The sequence below is a fragment of the Anolis sagrei genome, chromosome 11, assembly GCF_037176765.1.
Source record: "Anolis sagrei isolate rAnoSag1 chromosome 11, rAnoSag1.mat, whole genome shotgun sequence".
Lineage (NCBI taxonomy): Eukaryota > Metazoa > Chordata > Lepidosauria > Squamata > Dactyloidae > Anolis > Anolis sagrei.
Genome location: NC_090031.1, coordinates 6642501 through 6656967, shown reverse-complemented (window position 1 = coordinate 6656967; position 14467 = coordinate 6642501). Strand labels below are relative to the sequence as shown.

The window sequence follows — 14467 nt, the reverse complement described above, 5'->3', positions numbered from 1 at the left end:
CTGCCATGGATGCAGGCGAAACCTCAGGAGAGAATGCTTCTGGAACATGGCCATACTGCTCAGAAAACTCACAACAACCCAGTGAATCCAGCCATGAAATCCTTCAATAATATGTATTTTTTTTGTCTCAACAAAACAAAAGAAAACCAACCACAGATCTTCCATAGCTGTTTCCTAGAAGCCAATATATTTTCACAGACGCCGTTTTTATTTTTTCACAAACTTCTCTTAAATTGACATTTTGGGGAAGTAGAAAATAGAAACCTGATAGGAGGAATTTGAGGCAGGAGGAAAGACTTGGCTTTCCCTGGGATTGATATTTCACCTATTTGAGCGTGTCATGTGTTTTGGACGTGAAGTCAAAAAAATATACGTAAAAGGAGAAATGATATTCATATTTTAAGATTTGACTAATGTCGCGGAGATACAAATCATTTATATTTTTTACTACCTATAAACCGTTTCAGCATACTGAAGGAAAAGCGATGCTAATTTATATCGCGTTGACATTTTGTAATTTTCACGATATTTTTTTTTTAGATAGAGGATTTTATATTTAAAACTTTAATAGTCTAGTCTGAGTTCATTTATCTTTAATTTTTGAAACGGGGAGAGTAATTCATAACAGTAATTTTATTCCTGTAATGTAATATTCACTCCAGTTCATTTGCGCATTAAAATTCCTTTAAGACCGTTATTAATGATTTATATAATGAAATGTCATATTAATCACAGAAGTTTTCACATTTTATTATTCTCTTCCATGTTAATACTATCTTTATGATCTCTATTAATGTTTTATATCCTCTAATTTCAATTATAAATCAAGAACATTTTCGTGTTTTTGTTGGTATTTGCTTTTCAGGGGTGCCAACTTTAAAATTTTATGACTTTTTCCCCCAACCTTCATGCGCAGCGTAAAGCATCTTTATTCATAGAGAGGTAGTTAATTATGTCTTTTGTTTATAGTAAACTTTCATTGACAAACTTATCGTTATCATATTTCTTCTGCCTTTTTCCCCTCCAACCCCCACCTTTCAGCTCAGAGACTCGAACGGCTACGGAAAGAGAGGCAAAATCAGATAAAATGCAAGAATGTGCAATGGAAAGAGAGAAATACGTCCTGTTCAGGTATTAATCCATGTATTTGTCATGATTGTCTGGCTTTGGCTTTGAAGCTGTTTTGTTTCGAACATAGTTCGTTTGTAAAAATGTCATGTCATGGAGTTGGAGGGAAGTGCTCATCTCAGACAACCCAAAAAAACCTTGATTTCTGGTGAGTCTTTTTGCAGAAACTAGCTCCCTAAGTTTCTGCAGAGAGAATATGAGAGGCATCAAACAAGATTCCTTGAAAAATACAGTAAACCAGTGTTTCTGGTTTGGAACGACTGGACGATGAGATGGACAATGTTTTTAATTAGGAGACACAAATGGCTTATGTTTTTATTTTGTTGGATTTTATACTATGTATTAATGTTTTAAATGTTTTATGATGTTCTTGGGCATCGAATCGTTGCCTCTGTAAACCGCCCTGAGTCGCCTGAGGGCTGAGAAAGGCGGTATACAAATATAGTAAATAAATAATAAACAAAATGTCTCAACCTTGAGGTCGGGATCCCTGGGGGGGGGGGGGGGTCTTGAGAGGGTTTTAGAGGGGTCACCAAAGACCATTGGAGTTCCAAAGACCATATTTCTGATGGTCTTTGGAACTCCCTTGGCAGAGGAGTTCTCTTCAATTTGGGAAACAGAGGGCAAATGGTCGCACCAAAAGCCCTCCTCTGCTGTGATTGGCTGGCCAAGGGGAGGGCTGTTTCTGAGACTCCATGTGGAGAGGGGAGAGCAGGCATGCTTGATGCATGGCAGGGTGGTGTGCATGTGCGGGGCAAGGAAGAGTGTGCAAGGCAAAATGGAGGATTGCACCAGTGAGCCACTGATCAGGGGGTCCCTGGTCAAGTGATCCCTGGTCAAAGTCATCCCTGTTCAAGTGGTCCCTGGTCAAAGTGATCCATGTTCAAGTGGTCCCTGGTCAAAGTGGTCCCTGGTCAGGTAGTCCCTGGTCTAGTGGTCCCTTGTCAAAAGTAGTCATGGTCAAGTTGATCCCTGTTCATGTAGTCCCTGATCAAAGTGATCCCTGGTCAAGTAGTCCATGGTTAAATGATCCCTGGTCAAAGTGATCCCTGATCTAAGTGGTCCCTGGTCAAGTAGTCCCTGGTCTAGTGGCCCCTTGTCAAAGTAGTCCTGGTCAAGTTGATCCCTGCTCATGTGGTCCCTGGTCAAAGTGGTGCCTGGTCAAGTAGTCCATGATTAAATGATCCCTTGTCAAAGTAGTCATGGTCAAGTTGATCCCTGTTCAAATGGTTCCTGATCAAAGTGGTGCCTGGTCAAGTAGTCCCTGGTCCAGTGGTCCCTTGTCAAAGTAGTTATGGTCAAGTTGATCCCTGTTCAAGTGGTCCCTGGTCAAAGTGGTCCCTGTTCAAGTAGTCCCTGGTCTAGTAGTCCCTTGTCAAAGTAGTCCTGGTCAAGTTGATCCCTGGAAAAGTGGTCCCTGGTCAAAAAAAAAGTTTGGGAATCACTGATTTAGAAAGTGCCAAGCAAAACTCCCAAGAGGGCCTTTGGGTCGAACCAATGCAACTTGATGTCATCGCTTAACACTATGGAATCATGGGAACTGTAGTTTTACAAGGTCTTGAGCCTTCTCTTCTGATGCTTTACCAAACGACAAGTCTGAAGATTCCATGTTTGACACCACTTTCACAGCATCAAGGCTATGGAGTCCTAAAGTCATCGTTTTGGTTAAGAACCATGTAAAACCACAACTCCCAGATTCGCATGGTAGTTAAAAGTGTTGTATTCATTCTAGGGTGGAGATCCACCTTTTGGCAAAACTTAACCCCTTTAGCAGGGCTTGGAATCATTACATTTGCACCAGAACAGGAAGGAAGCAATGATATACGAGAGGCGGAGGTTTGTTTTAGCTAATTAACGAAAACACCCATCGGCTTATATCTCAAAAACCGGGGGGAGGAATGAGGATGGATGAACGCAGCTCAGGACCTGTCGAGTTTGGGCCCATTAGCGCCGCTCTCTTTTCTGGGTGGGGTTTGCGCCGCATCTGCTCCAGGAGCCTGGGCTCCCCGCTCTCCATCAATCACCCTTGGCAGATCAGCATCCAAGCTGCCCGCCCTGGCTCCCTTTCTGCTCCCCGACTCGCACTGCCTGGATTGGTGCACGTCCCAAAGATTTACACGCCGCCCCTCCGGAGGATTGGAACTGCTGCCGAGGCAGATTGAGCGGGGACTTCCAGAGCGGATGTCGTGCCGAGGTGGGGGGCGGGCAGGCAGGCGGGTGGGCTCCGTTTGCTAAACGATGGAATTAAAAACTTGTCAAACTACCACTAAGTCGTGGCTTTGGCTGGATATTGAGATGGAGGACGCCCAGGTGCGGATAATGGGAAGGTGTGGGGAGGGAAGATACCCCAGAGATGTGGGCAAACTCCGCAGACAATTATCTCTTTTGATAACTCTGCTGCATATTCCTCGCTTTTGGCCAACTATTATGTTCATTTGGAAGACTATTTGCCCACGCCCAAATTTCATTTCCAATTAGGTTTTTGTGGTACTTTGTGGAGTTATTTCTTGGGGCCAAGCCTTCCCCCAGAGTCCTGGGTCTGCAATTTTCCTTGGCTGGAGCATGAGCAGTAAGCATTTCAATATGCAGCTCCGTTCCTTGGGATGCACTGGGGAGGCATTGGTACGGACGCAGAATCCTGGAATTCTTCTCTGTAGATTGCTCTAGCATCTGTTTGGGAGGAATCACTTTACCGAATGGAAATCTTGAACGGATCTGGGATTGATTGTAATAAAGGAAAAGAGGGAAAATGGCCTGTATGTTGAATATCCCTTATCTCAGCATTTCTCAACCTGGGGTTTGGGACCTCTGGGTGGGGGTCACAAGGGGGTGTCAGAGAGGTTGCCTAAGACCATCAGAAAACTCCACCACATTTGGGCATATTGCGTATTTGTGCCAAGTTTGGTCCACATCCATCATTGTTCGAGTCTACAGTGCTCTCTGGATGTAGGTGAACTACAACTCCCAAACTCAAGGTCAATGGCCACCAAACCCTTCCAGTATTTTCAGCTGGTCATAAGAGTTCTGTGTGCCAAGTTTGGTTCAGTTCCATCATTGGTGCAGTTCAGAATGTTCTTTGATTGTAGATGAACTATAAATCCCAGCAACCACAACTTCCAAATGACAAAGTCAATCCCTCCCCCAAATTCCACCGGTATTCAAACTTGGATGTATGGGGGTATTTTTTGCCAAATTTGGTCCAGTGAATGAAAATACATCCTGGATATCAGATATTTACACAACGATTCATAACAGTAGCAAAATTACAGTTATGAAGTAGCAATGAAAATAATGTTATGGTTAGGTGTCACCACAACATGAGTGACTGTATTAAGGGGTTGGAACCACAAGTGTTTTGGATTTCGGATTTTCAAATATCTGTGAAATGGGAAAAATCCAAGTATAATGATATGAATCAATGTCTCCCATCTTAGCATCTCTCTCCAGCTTCGTGTCTCTCTTAAGCACGGGTCCTCAAACTAAGGCCCAAGGTCCGGATGCGGCCCTCCAAGCTCATTTACCCATCCCTTGCTCAGGGTCAACCTAAGTCTGAAATTATTTGAAAGCACACAACAACAACAACAATCCTATCTCATCAGCCAAAAGCAGGCCCACGCTTCCCATTGAAATACCAATAAGTTTATATTTGTCAAAATTGTTATTCATTTTAATTATTGTATTGTTTTAAAGGGTATTTTTGCATTACAAATAAGTTATGTGCAGTGTGCATAGGAATTCGTTCGTGTTTTTTTCAAATTATAATCCGGCCCTCCAACAGTTTGAGGGACCGTGACCTGGTCCTCTGTTTAAAAAGTTTGTGAACCCCTTCTCTTAAGCGCACATCTTGCATGTTTGCTACTTGTGTTGTGTATGGGATAAAAACCTGGCTAGAGTCTGAAGATATAAGGGACCTGAAACCTGACCAGTTCTGGGGAGCTACAATTAAAGAGTGATATTGACAAGCTGAAAGGTGTCCGGAGAAGGGAGACAAAAGTGATCAATGGTCTGGTAACCATAAATCCCTATTTATTGTTCATTCGTTCATTCGTTTCTGACTCCTCGTGACCTCATGGACCAGCCCACGCCAGAGCTCCCTGTCGGCCGTCACCACCCCCATCTCCTTCAAGGTCAATCCAGTCACTTCAAGGATGCCATCCATCCATCTTGCCCTTAGTTTGCCCCTCTTTCTTTTTCCTTCCTTTTCCCCCAGCATAATTGTCTTCTCTAAGCTTTCCTTTCTTCTCATGATGCACCAAAGTACTTCATCTTGGCCTCTACTATCCTTCCCTCCAATGAGCAGTCCTATAAATCCCTATAAGGCAGTGTTTTTCAACTTTCCTAATACCATGACCCCTTAATAGAGTTCTCATGTTGTGGTGATCCCCAACCATAACATTATTTTCATTGCTATATGTCCATATTTGAATATTGGTGAGGTGGGGGGGGGGGTGATTTTGTCATTTGGGAGCTGTAGTTGCTGGGATTTCTAGTTCACCTACAATCAAAGAGCACTCTGAGCTCCACCAATGATGAAATTGAAACAAACTTGGCACACAGAACTCCCATGACCAACAGAAAATACTGGAAGAGTTTGGTGGGCATTGAACTTGTTTTTTGGAGTTGTCATTCACCTACATCCAGAGAGCACTGTGGACTTCTTATACTTCTTATAGCAGTGTTTCTCATCCTGGGGGTTGGGGCCCTGGGAGGGTCACGAGGGTCCAAAAGGATTACGAATCGGGGTTTGGTCAACTTTAGATTAAGTTTGGTTATTTTGGGTGCTGATTCGGAAAATTGCATTGGATAGACCACATTAGCTCTAGTTTCTGATACAGAACATATGCCATCCAGTAGTCGCCATCTGCTCACCCACAGAAAATCATATTTAATAATCTAGATCTGATGTGGTCTATCCAATGAAATTTTCTGAATAAGCACCCAAAATAACCCCAGGAACAGATATAAAAAACAAAGACACCAATAATTTTTTTTGGGGGGGGGAATTGGGCTGTGTTATTATCCATAGTAGTCACAGCGAAGCCATGGACAATATTTTATTGGTTATCCACGAACCACAAGTTGTAAACCACTGCTTTAAGATATTTGAAAGAATGCATTCATCTCAATTGCTCAGACTTCTCAAGCACCTCCTTCAACCGTTCCTCCTGTGTTTTGATCTCTGTACATCTGGAAACATTCTTCTTTTCTCGGTAGTGGAGGACCTGAGCACCCTCTTTGAGAAGAAGAACTTCAGATTAAGGCCCGCAAATGCCTCGAAGCCATCGATCCTCTCAGTCCGACTGGAGCAGTGTCCTCTCCAGCTGAACAACCCCTTCAACGAATATTCAAAATTCGATGGCAAGGTAGGCAAGATCATACAAAAACAGATATTTTTTAATGTTTTCCTTTCCAGTCCAAATACATTTCAGGCATTCAACAATACTTCTGGTGGTTTTGAGATCCCTTCGCGAAATACATTATGATGTTGGATGATGTAAGCGTCTTTTCAGATTTCAAGATGGAGTTTATTTTGAATTGTGATCCATAGGGATCAGGGCATTTTTGGAGAAGGTTACAATCATATGTCTTCCTCAACCCCCAGGTTATTTATTTATTTCTTTATTTACGACATTTATATGCCGCCCTTCTCACCCTGAGGGGGACTCAGAGCAGCTTACAATATATATATATACATAAAATATATTAAATTGTTAGCATAGTACAGTCTCAGTATTATATATTACTATATTGTACTATACCAATTATATTGTAATATTATTAGTAATATTACATGTAATATAAATACATAATTATAATATAATTAGTAGTATTATATCGCATTACATTATAATATTATAAATATTAAATGTATATACAATGTATTATATTAATTACTACACCATTATATTGTAATATTATTCATAATATTACATGTAATATAAAATATATAATGTCAAGCTTCTTTTCTTATTGTGTTGTTGAAGGCTTTCATGGCCAGAATCACTGTGAGTTTTCCGTGCTGTGTAGCCGTGTTCCAGAAGCATTCTCTCCTGACGTTTCACCCACATCTATGGCAGGCACCCTCAGAGGCTGCGAGGTCTGTTGGAAACTAGGACAGTGGGGTTTATATATTTGTGGAATGTCCAGAGTGGGATACAGAATTCTTGTCTGCTTGAGGCAGGTGGGAATGTTGCACTTGGCCACCTTGATTAGCATTGAATGGCCTTGCAGCTTCAAAGCACAGCTGCTTCCTGCCTGGGGGAATCCTTTGATGGGAGGTGTTAGCTGGCCCTGATTGTTTCCTGTCTGGAAACAGACAAGAGTTTTTTCTCCCACCCTGGACATTATTCCACAGATAGATAGATATTATTATAATTATTATATATATTATATTATATTTTGTGTGTGTGTGTGTGTGTGTATGTATATATATATCACAGATAGATAAATCCCACTTGCCTAGTTTCCAGCAGACCTCACAACCTCTGAGCATGCCTGCCATAGATGGGGGCGAAGCGTCAGGAGAGAATGCTTCTTTTGCTGAACTGATTCATTCCTTTGTTGCTCCACATCTTGTACATTCCACGAATCTGATGTTTTCCCATTTCAAGCCTCTCTCTACCCAAGGAAGGCAGACATTGGAAACGAATGGGTTACAAGCTGAATCCTGTCCCCTCTTCCTTTCTTTGTTTGCAAGCTTAAGTCTGACATTTGAGTTGTACTTTTGCTCCCAGAAAGGTAGAAGACATTTTCCTCTTTTCTCAAAGCACTGATAAGAGCTTGGTTAAATTAGAAAACACTCGTGGAAGGGCTGAGGTCCTGTTGACTGGTATAGCTGCGCCAATATCAGTAGGTGGACAACACATTGACAAATGGAGTAAAAAGAGTGTAAGTGTGGTGGTGCGACGGCTGAGAAACCTTCTCATCTCATTAGGATTTCATTCAGGGCTCAATGTGCACAAAGGGGAAGGGTATTTTTGTTTCTCGAAATCTCATTGGCCGCTACATGGATGATGTTTTTTTTAACGAGGGGACCCTAATTTATATATTTTTATTGATTTTATTGATTCTGTAATGGTTTTATTATTTGATTGTTTTATTATATTAAAATGGTATTTTATGGTCTTGGTACCAACTGTAAACCGTCCCGAGTCACCTGCGGGCTCTGAAGGATTGTATATAAATATAGTAAATAAATATTGAAATACAGTTTTGATCAGGTAGGCCTTTTCCTCCAAATCAGAAGTAGGGATGCACCAATTCCCAGTCATCACAGTGTATGTGGACTAGCTTTGATTTGGCATTATGTTATATATAGAGAAAGGGGGAGGAAGGGAATGAATGAATGAATGAATGAGATTCATGGTGCATTTTGGCCCCGCTCACATCGAAACCAACACTTGAATGGCTCTTTTCAGCGTTATCAGGACTCTTGGGGTTTTTTTCAAAATGTAGGACAATTGTCTTTTTCTTTCTCCAACACGCCAAGAGATGTGTTTTCCCGCAAATATTCATAACTCTTTTCCCTGGGAAGAGTGTGTTCCTTATTTGCATAATTAACCGAGCCACTCAGGTCCCCTGGGAATCGGAGGCCTAATTGGGGAGAGATCGGGGAATCGATTAAGGGGGGCTTAGGGGGCTAATTAAGCAAGCTTTTTGAAAACCCGACTTAATTATGTATTTACTCCAGAGGCTGGGGTGACTCCTGAAATCCTCTCTTTCGAGCCTGAGCCCAAGCTTTGGTTCCTTTTCCTTTACTTAAAAACCGAACCATCATTGGGACGTTTCATCCTGGTGCCCAAAATGTTTTTCGGATCAGAGAATGGCAAGGGAACTTCATTCTGCCAACAAAGTTCTTGACCAACACAGAGGGGGAAATGTAAGGAAAATAATTGTCATCTGTTTGCATAGAGTATTTGCTCTTTCAAAATGCATGCACCAGCTTGATATTGACAACCTGGAATGATATTGACAAGCTGGAATTCTGTCCAATTCTGGGCACCACAATTGAAGGGAGATGTTGACAGAGGAGGGCGACTCAAATGATCAAGGCTCTGGAGAACAAGCCCTATGAGAAGCGGCTTAAAGAGCTGGGCATGTTTAGCCTGAAGAAGAGAAGGCTGAGAGGAGACACGATGAGGGCCATGTATAAATATGTGAGAGGAAGTCATAGGGAGGAGGGAGCAAGCTTGTTTTCTGGATGCCCTGGAGACTAGGACGCAATGGAACAATGGCTTCAAACTACAAGGAAGGAGATTCCATCTGAACATGAGGAAGAACTTCCTGACTGTGAGAGCCATTCAGCAGTGAAACTCTCTGCCCTGGAGTGTGGAGGCTCCTTCTTTGGAAGATTTTAAACAGAGGCTGGATGGCCATCAGTCGGGGGTGCTTTGGATGCAATTTTCCTGCTTCTTGGCAGGGGTTTGGATTGGGTGGCCCATGAGGTCTCTTCCAACTCTATGATTTTATGATTCTAAACCATAAAGGGCATCTTTGGGTGCCTCTACACTTGAACTTCCAGGGCTCAATGCCATGGGGTCCTGCGATTTGTAGTTTGATGAGGTGTCATTACTCTTTGTAGGAGAAGGCTACAGGCCTTGCAACTCCCAGAATTTGAAAGCATTGAGCCATGGTGGTCAAAGTGATGCCAAACTGCATTAATTTTACACTATAGACCAGGTATGGGCAAACCCAGGGACTGGATGCGGCCCTTTGCACTCTTTTATCAGGCCCTCTCTCCCACACACCATCCTGTCCTTCCTTCTTTCTCTCTTTCCTTCTACCTTTAAACCTTTAAAGCCCTAAACGGTTCTGGCCCAGACTACCTGTTCGAACGTATCTCCTGGTATGAACCATCATGAAACTTAATCTCCTCTGGAGAGGCCCTGCTTTCAACCCTCCCGACATCGCAAAAGCTATTGGTGAGGACAAGGGACAGGGCCTTCTCAGCAGTGGCCCCCCGTCTGTGGAACACTCTCTCCAGAGACATCAGAATGGCCTTTAGAAGGAAAATCAAGACCTGGCTTTGGGACCAAGAGTTCGATTAGTGAGCAGCAAGTGAAAGAAGTTTTTAACATTTGTGGCAATGATTTGACCTGGACTGGATTTTAGATTCCGATTTTAATAGGCGTGTGTTAATCAATTGTTTTAACTACTGTTTTAATGTCACTGCCTTGGTCCTTTCATTATTGGCTGCTACTTCCCAGCAGATGTCAGGTGGTGCAATACCAGCTAAACAGTATAATTTCTCCCAACAGTGTAGAACATAGACATCCTGTGGCAATGTGGCATGTCTCATTAAGAGGCACACCCACTGGTTTAGTGTGGTGAGATGTGTTCCACACTGGGCATGCGTATTCAGTAGCAAAGTAGCAAAGCACAAGGGCAGATGTCTTCATTGTATCTGGTTGTGATCCCCAAGTTGTGCCAGTCAGCTTCCGTATGATATTATATCTAGCCCTCACCTTTTGGTTGATATTCAAGCAGTGCTTCTTGTAAGTCAGAGCACGGTCCAGAGTTACTCCCAGGTATTTGGGTATGTTGCAATGCTCCAGTGGGATTCCTTCTCAGGTAATCCTCAGATGCTTTTTTTTCCTTAAGGTGAAAATCACATGTCTGTGTTTTAGATGGATTAGGAATTAGCTGGTTTTCCCTGTAATAGGCAGTAAGAGCACCTAAAGCTTCAGAGAGCTTCTGTTCAACCATTTCAAAGCTCCCTGCTTGGGCAATGATGGCACGATCATCAGCATAGATGAGAATCTCTGGCAGTGACTGATCATTTGTGTAAAAGTTAAACATGGATGGAGCAAGCACGCTCCCTTGAGGCAGGCCGTGCTTCTGTTTTTGCCATCTGGTTCTCTGGTCCCGGAACTCAACAAAAAAGCTCCTGTTTTGTATTAGATTTCCCATGAAGTGGGTGAGATGGTAGTCCTTTGTGATATTATAAAATTTTATAATCTACTAGCCATCCCCGCCACACGTTTCTGTGTCCCAGTCTGTGTATATGTGTTTTGTATGTGTATATGTGTATATGTGTGTTTGCGTGTATATATGCAGTTTTGTGCATGTATTGTAATTTGGGGGGGGGGGGTTGGCTTTTTAAATATTCTCTGCTGTGTTTTTCAGTGTTTTGATGAGTCATGGTCACTTGTTGACCTGATAGGCGTATTGTGTCCAAATTTGGTGTCAATTCATCCAGTGGTTTTTGAGTTATGTTAATCCCACAAACGAACATTACATTTTTATTTACATAGATTAATAGAGATCTAAGGGCCATGGTGGCACAGCAGGTTAAACCGCTAAGCTTCAGAACTTGCTGATTGGAAAGTTGGCAGTTCAAATCCACAACGGGGTGAGCTCTCGCTGTTAGCCCCAGGTTCCGCCAACCTAGCAGTTCGAAAACATGCAAATGTGAGTAGATAAATAGGTACTGCTTTGGTGGGAAGGTAACGGCACTCCATGCAGTCATGCCAGCCACATAACCTTGGAGGTATCTACGGACAACGCCGGCTCTTCGGCTAAGAAATGGAGATGAGCACCACTTCCCAGAGCCTGACACAACTAGACTTCATGTCATGGGAAACCTTTACCTTTAAATCCCTTACAGCAGAGATGACAAACTTGTCCATGTTTGTGTGAATGGGACAGGTAAACACAAATCAAGGTTAGAAAGACCATTTGGTGGGCTTCTTCTTCATAGGGCCCCCATTCTGTAGAATCGTGTCACCTTTACCTTTACCTATTAATTGAGATCCGTCAACAAGAAATGCTATGAATTGAACCCAAGACGTCCATATCCTCAATTGTATATTCCTCCCCAAAACCAAGTCAATATGACTAACTCTGGACCTGTCCAACTATAGTCTCCAAGGTTTCGGTGCTTTTTTGGAGCTGACCAACAATGTCTGTGTTTACTACTATTCCCAGTCTTTTTAACAGTAACCATGATTTACCGTTTTGATAGGTTTTAGTTGTTTGCGATTTTGAAAAACAACATTTCCATTGTATTCCTGTCATTCCTTTTTTGGTTGCTTACCGCCCTGAGCGGCTGAGAAATCTGAAAAATCAATGGAAAATAAACCTAACCGAGAAAGAATGCGTTTGCGGATTGATTCGAAAGACAGTATCGCAATGGGGTAAAAAAAAGAAAAAAGAAAAAAGGAGATGATTCTGAGATATAATGTCCATTTACCTTAAAAACAAAACACACAAAACTCAGCAATTTCTTTGTTACCAATGAGGCTATTGGGGGGGGGGGGGGGATAATTCATGAGTACTAATTGCTTGGCTGTTAATTTTCATAAGTGTTGATAGAAGCAGTTCCTTAAATTAAACTTTGTTTAAAACGTACCAAGGGAAATATTCCACAATGTCGGGCCTGAAGTGAAAATTAATATGAATGCCGTGGCAATTAACACGTACTGGTTAATAGCTTTTAGCAGCATTTTGGGATGATAGACCTTAAATACATTTTTCGCATGCTGCTCTTGTACCAGTTGCGTCCCAGTTATATGTCTGGATAATTATGAACAAATGTTTTTTTCACAATTGTGGATATTAAATGGCTTTACTTTGAGAGAGAGAGGGAGAGAGAGAGAAAGAGAGGGAAACAATCTGCACCAGATAAAGCATGGAAAACACACGGCAGTGTAGCTGATTTAAAATTATGTCTGAGATGTTAATTAGAGATTTAAAAGCCAGCATGCCAAATTGGAAGGTTTGGATTTAATTTCATGTAACAAAAGTATTTCAACCCCAAGTACGTATATCAGAATTATTTTGTATTTTTATTTTTGTGTATATCTTGGTATAATTTTTAAGATCAAGTCAGGGGGTGCTGTGGGTTTTAACTATGAATATGTTTAAATGGATTTTAACTGTGAATTTTAAAATGCTGTTTATATTTACTTTTATTTTAATGTTTGCATATTTATATACTAGCGTTGCTGTGGCCCAGTCTGGCTAAATGGAAAAGAAAGAAAAGAAAAACAGCGGGTTTTTAATATATTTAATTTCACAATGCTTGTGGGTATACAATATTTGTTCTTGTTCCATTGTCTGTGCAGATATAGAGATTGTCTGGTTTGCCTACTCTAGAACACACAACATATAATTGTCCAAGTGAGAAGCAATCCGTATCTGTAACCCAGTTCAATGTGGATCAAATACAACTGTGTGGAAGGGGAAAAGAAAGACATAGAGCGCCCAAAGGAGCCCCAGTGATCTGATATGCAGGATGAGTTTTCATTCACTGGACCAAATTTGGCACAAATACCCAATATTCTCAAATTTGACTACTGGTGGGGTTGAGGGGGGATTGATTTTGTCATTTGGGAGTTGTAGTTGCTGGGATTTATAATTCACCTACAATCACAGAGCATTCCGAACTCCACCAATGATGGAATTGAACCAAACTTGGCACACAGAACTCTCATGACCAACAGAAAATACTGGAAGGGTCTGGTGGGTATTGGCCTTGAGCTTTGGAGTTGTAGTTCACCTACCTCCAAAAAGCACTATGGACTCAAACAATGACCAGACTTGGCATAAACACTCAATATGCCCAAATGTGAACACTGGTGAAGTTTCGGGAAAATAGACCTTGACATTTGGGAATTGTGGTTGCTGGGATGTATAGTTAACCTACAATCAAAGAACACTCCAACCCACAATGGATCTGTGCCAAACTTGGCACACTACCTACATGGCCAACATTAAATACTGGTGAGGTTGGGGGGGGGGGCTGTTTTTGACTTCTGGGAGTTGTAGTTCACCGATACCAAAAAGGAAGAGAAAGACTGTCATAGAGATCTTCAGCCTTGTCTGCCAAAAGGTTTCCTAAGACCATCAGAAATATGTGTTTTCTGGTGGTGTTTGGCGACCCCTCTGAAACCCCCCTGGTGATACCCCATAGGTCCCAACCCCCAGGTTGAATAACACTGGTCTAGTTCAACCCTTCTATCATATAGCTAAAGCATCCCTTAGGATTTCCATCCAGCGTCTGCTGAAAAGACCTCCAAAGAAGTTGAGTCCATCACCATCCAAGGTGTTGAGTTCCACCACCAAGAGTCAAGAGTTCCTTCCTAACATTTAGGTGGAATCTCATATAATTTGAATGCATTGGTTCATGTTCTAGTCTCTTATCAATCAATTCAATGGTTCAACTATAGTCAGGCCAAAGAATTTAGGCTGTAATGTGTGAAGAAACCATAATCTCTGTTCAGACCTTTGCTGATGAATTGGAATTAGTGAATATAGTCAGTCCTCCACATTTGCTGGGATTGGGAACACAAGACTCCAATGAAAATGGAAAACTGAATAAATAATCTGATGATACACC

The 14467-nt window shown here is 41.9% G+C and overlaps 1 protein-coding gene across 3 annotated transcripts in view; it reads left to right on the top strand.

Annotated features, from left to right (window-relative positions):
• MAPKAP1 (MAPK associated protein 1) overlaps nt 1-14467 on the top strand; it is a 162064-nt gene that overhangs the window by 22347 nt on the left and 125250 nt on the right. For all 3 annotated transcript variants that reach the window (XM_067471833.1, XM_067471832.1, XM_067471831.1), the window contains exons 4-5: nt 1042-1131; nt 6343-6491. In XM_067471833.1, the coding sequence (XP_067327934.1) occupies nt 1042-1131; nt 6343-6491 (239 nt within the window). The remainder of the gene's footprint in view (nt 1-1041; nt 1132-6342; nt 6492-14467) is intronic.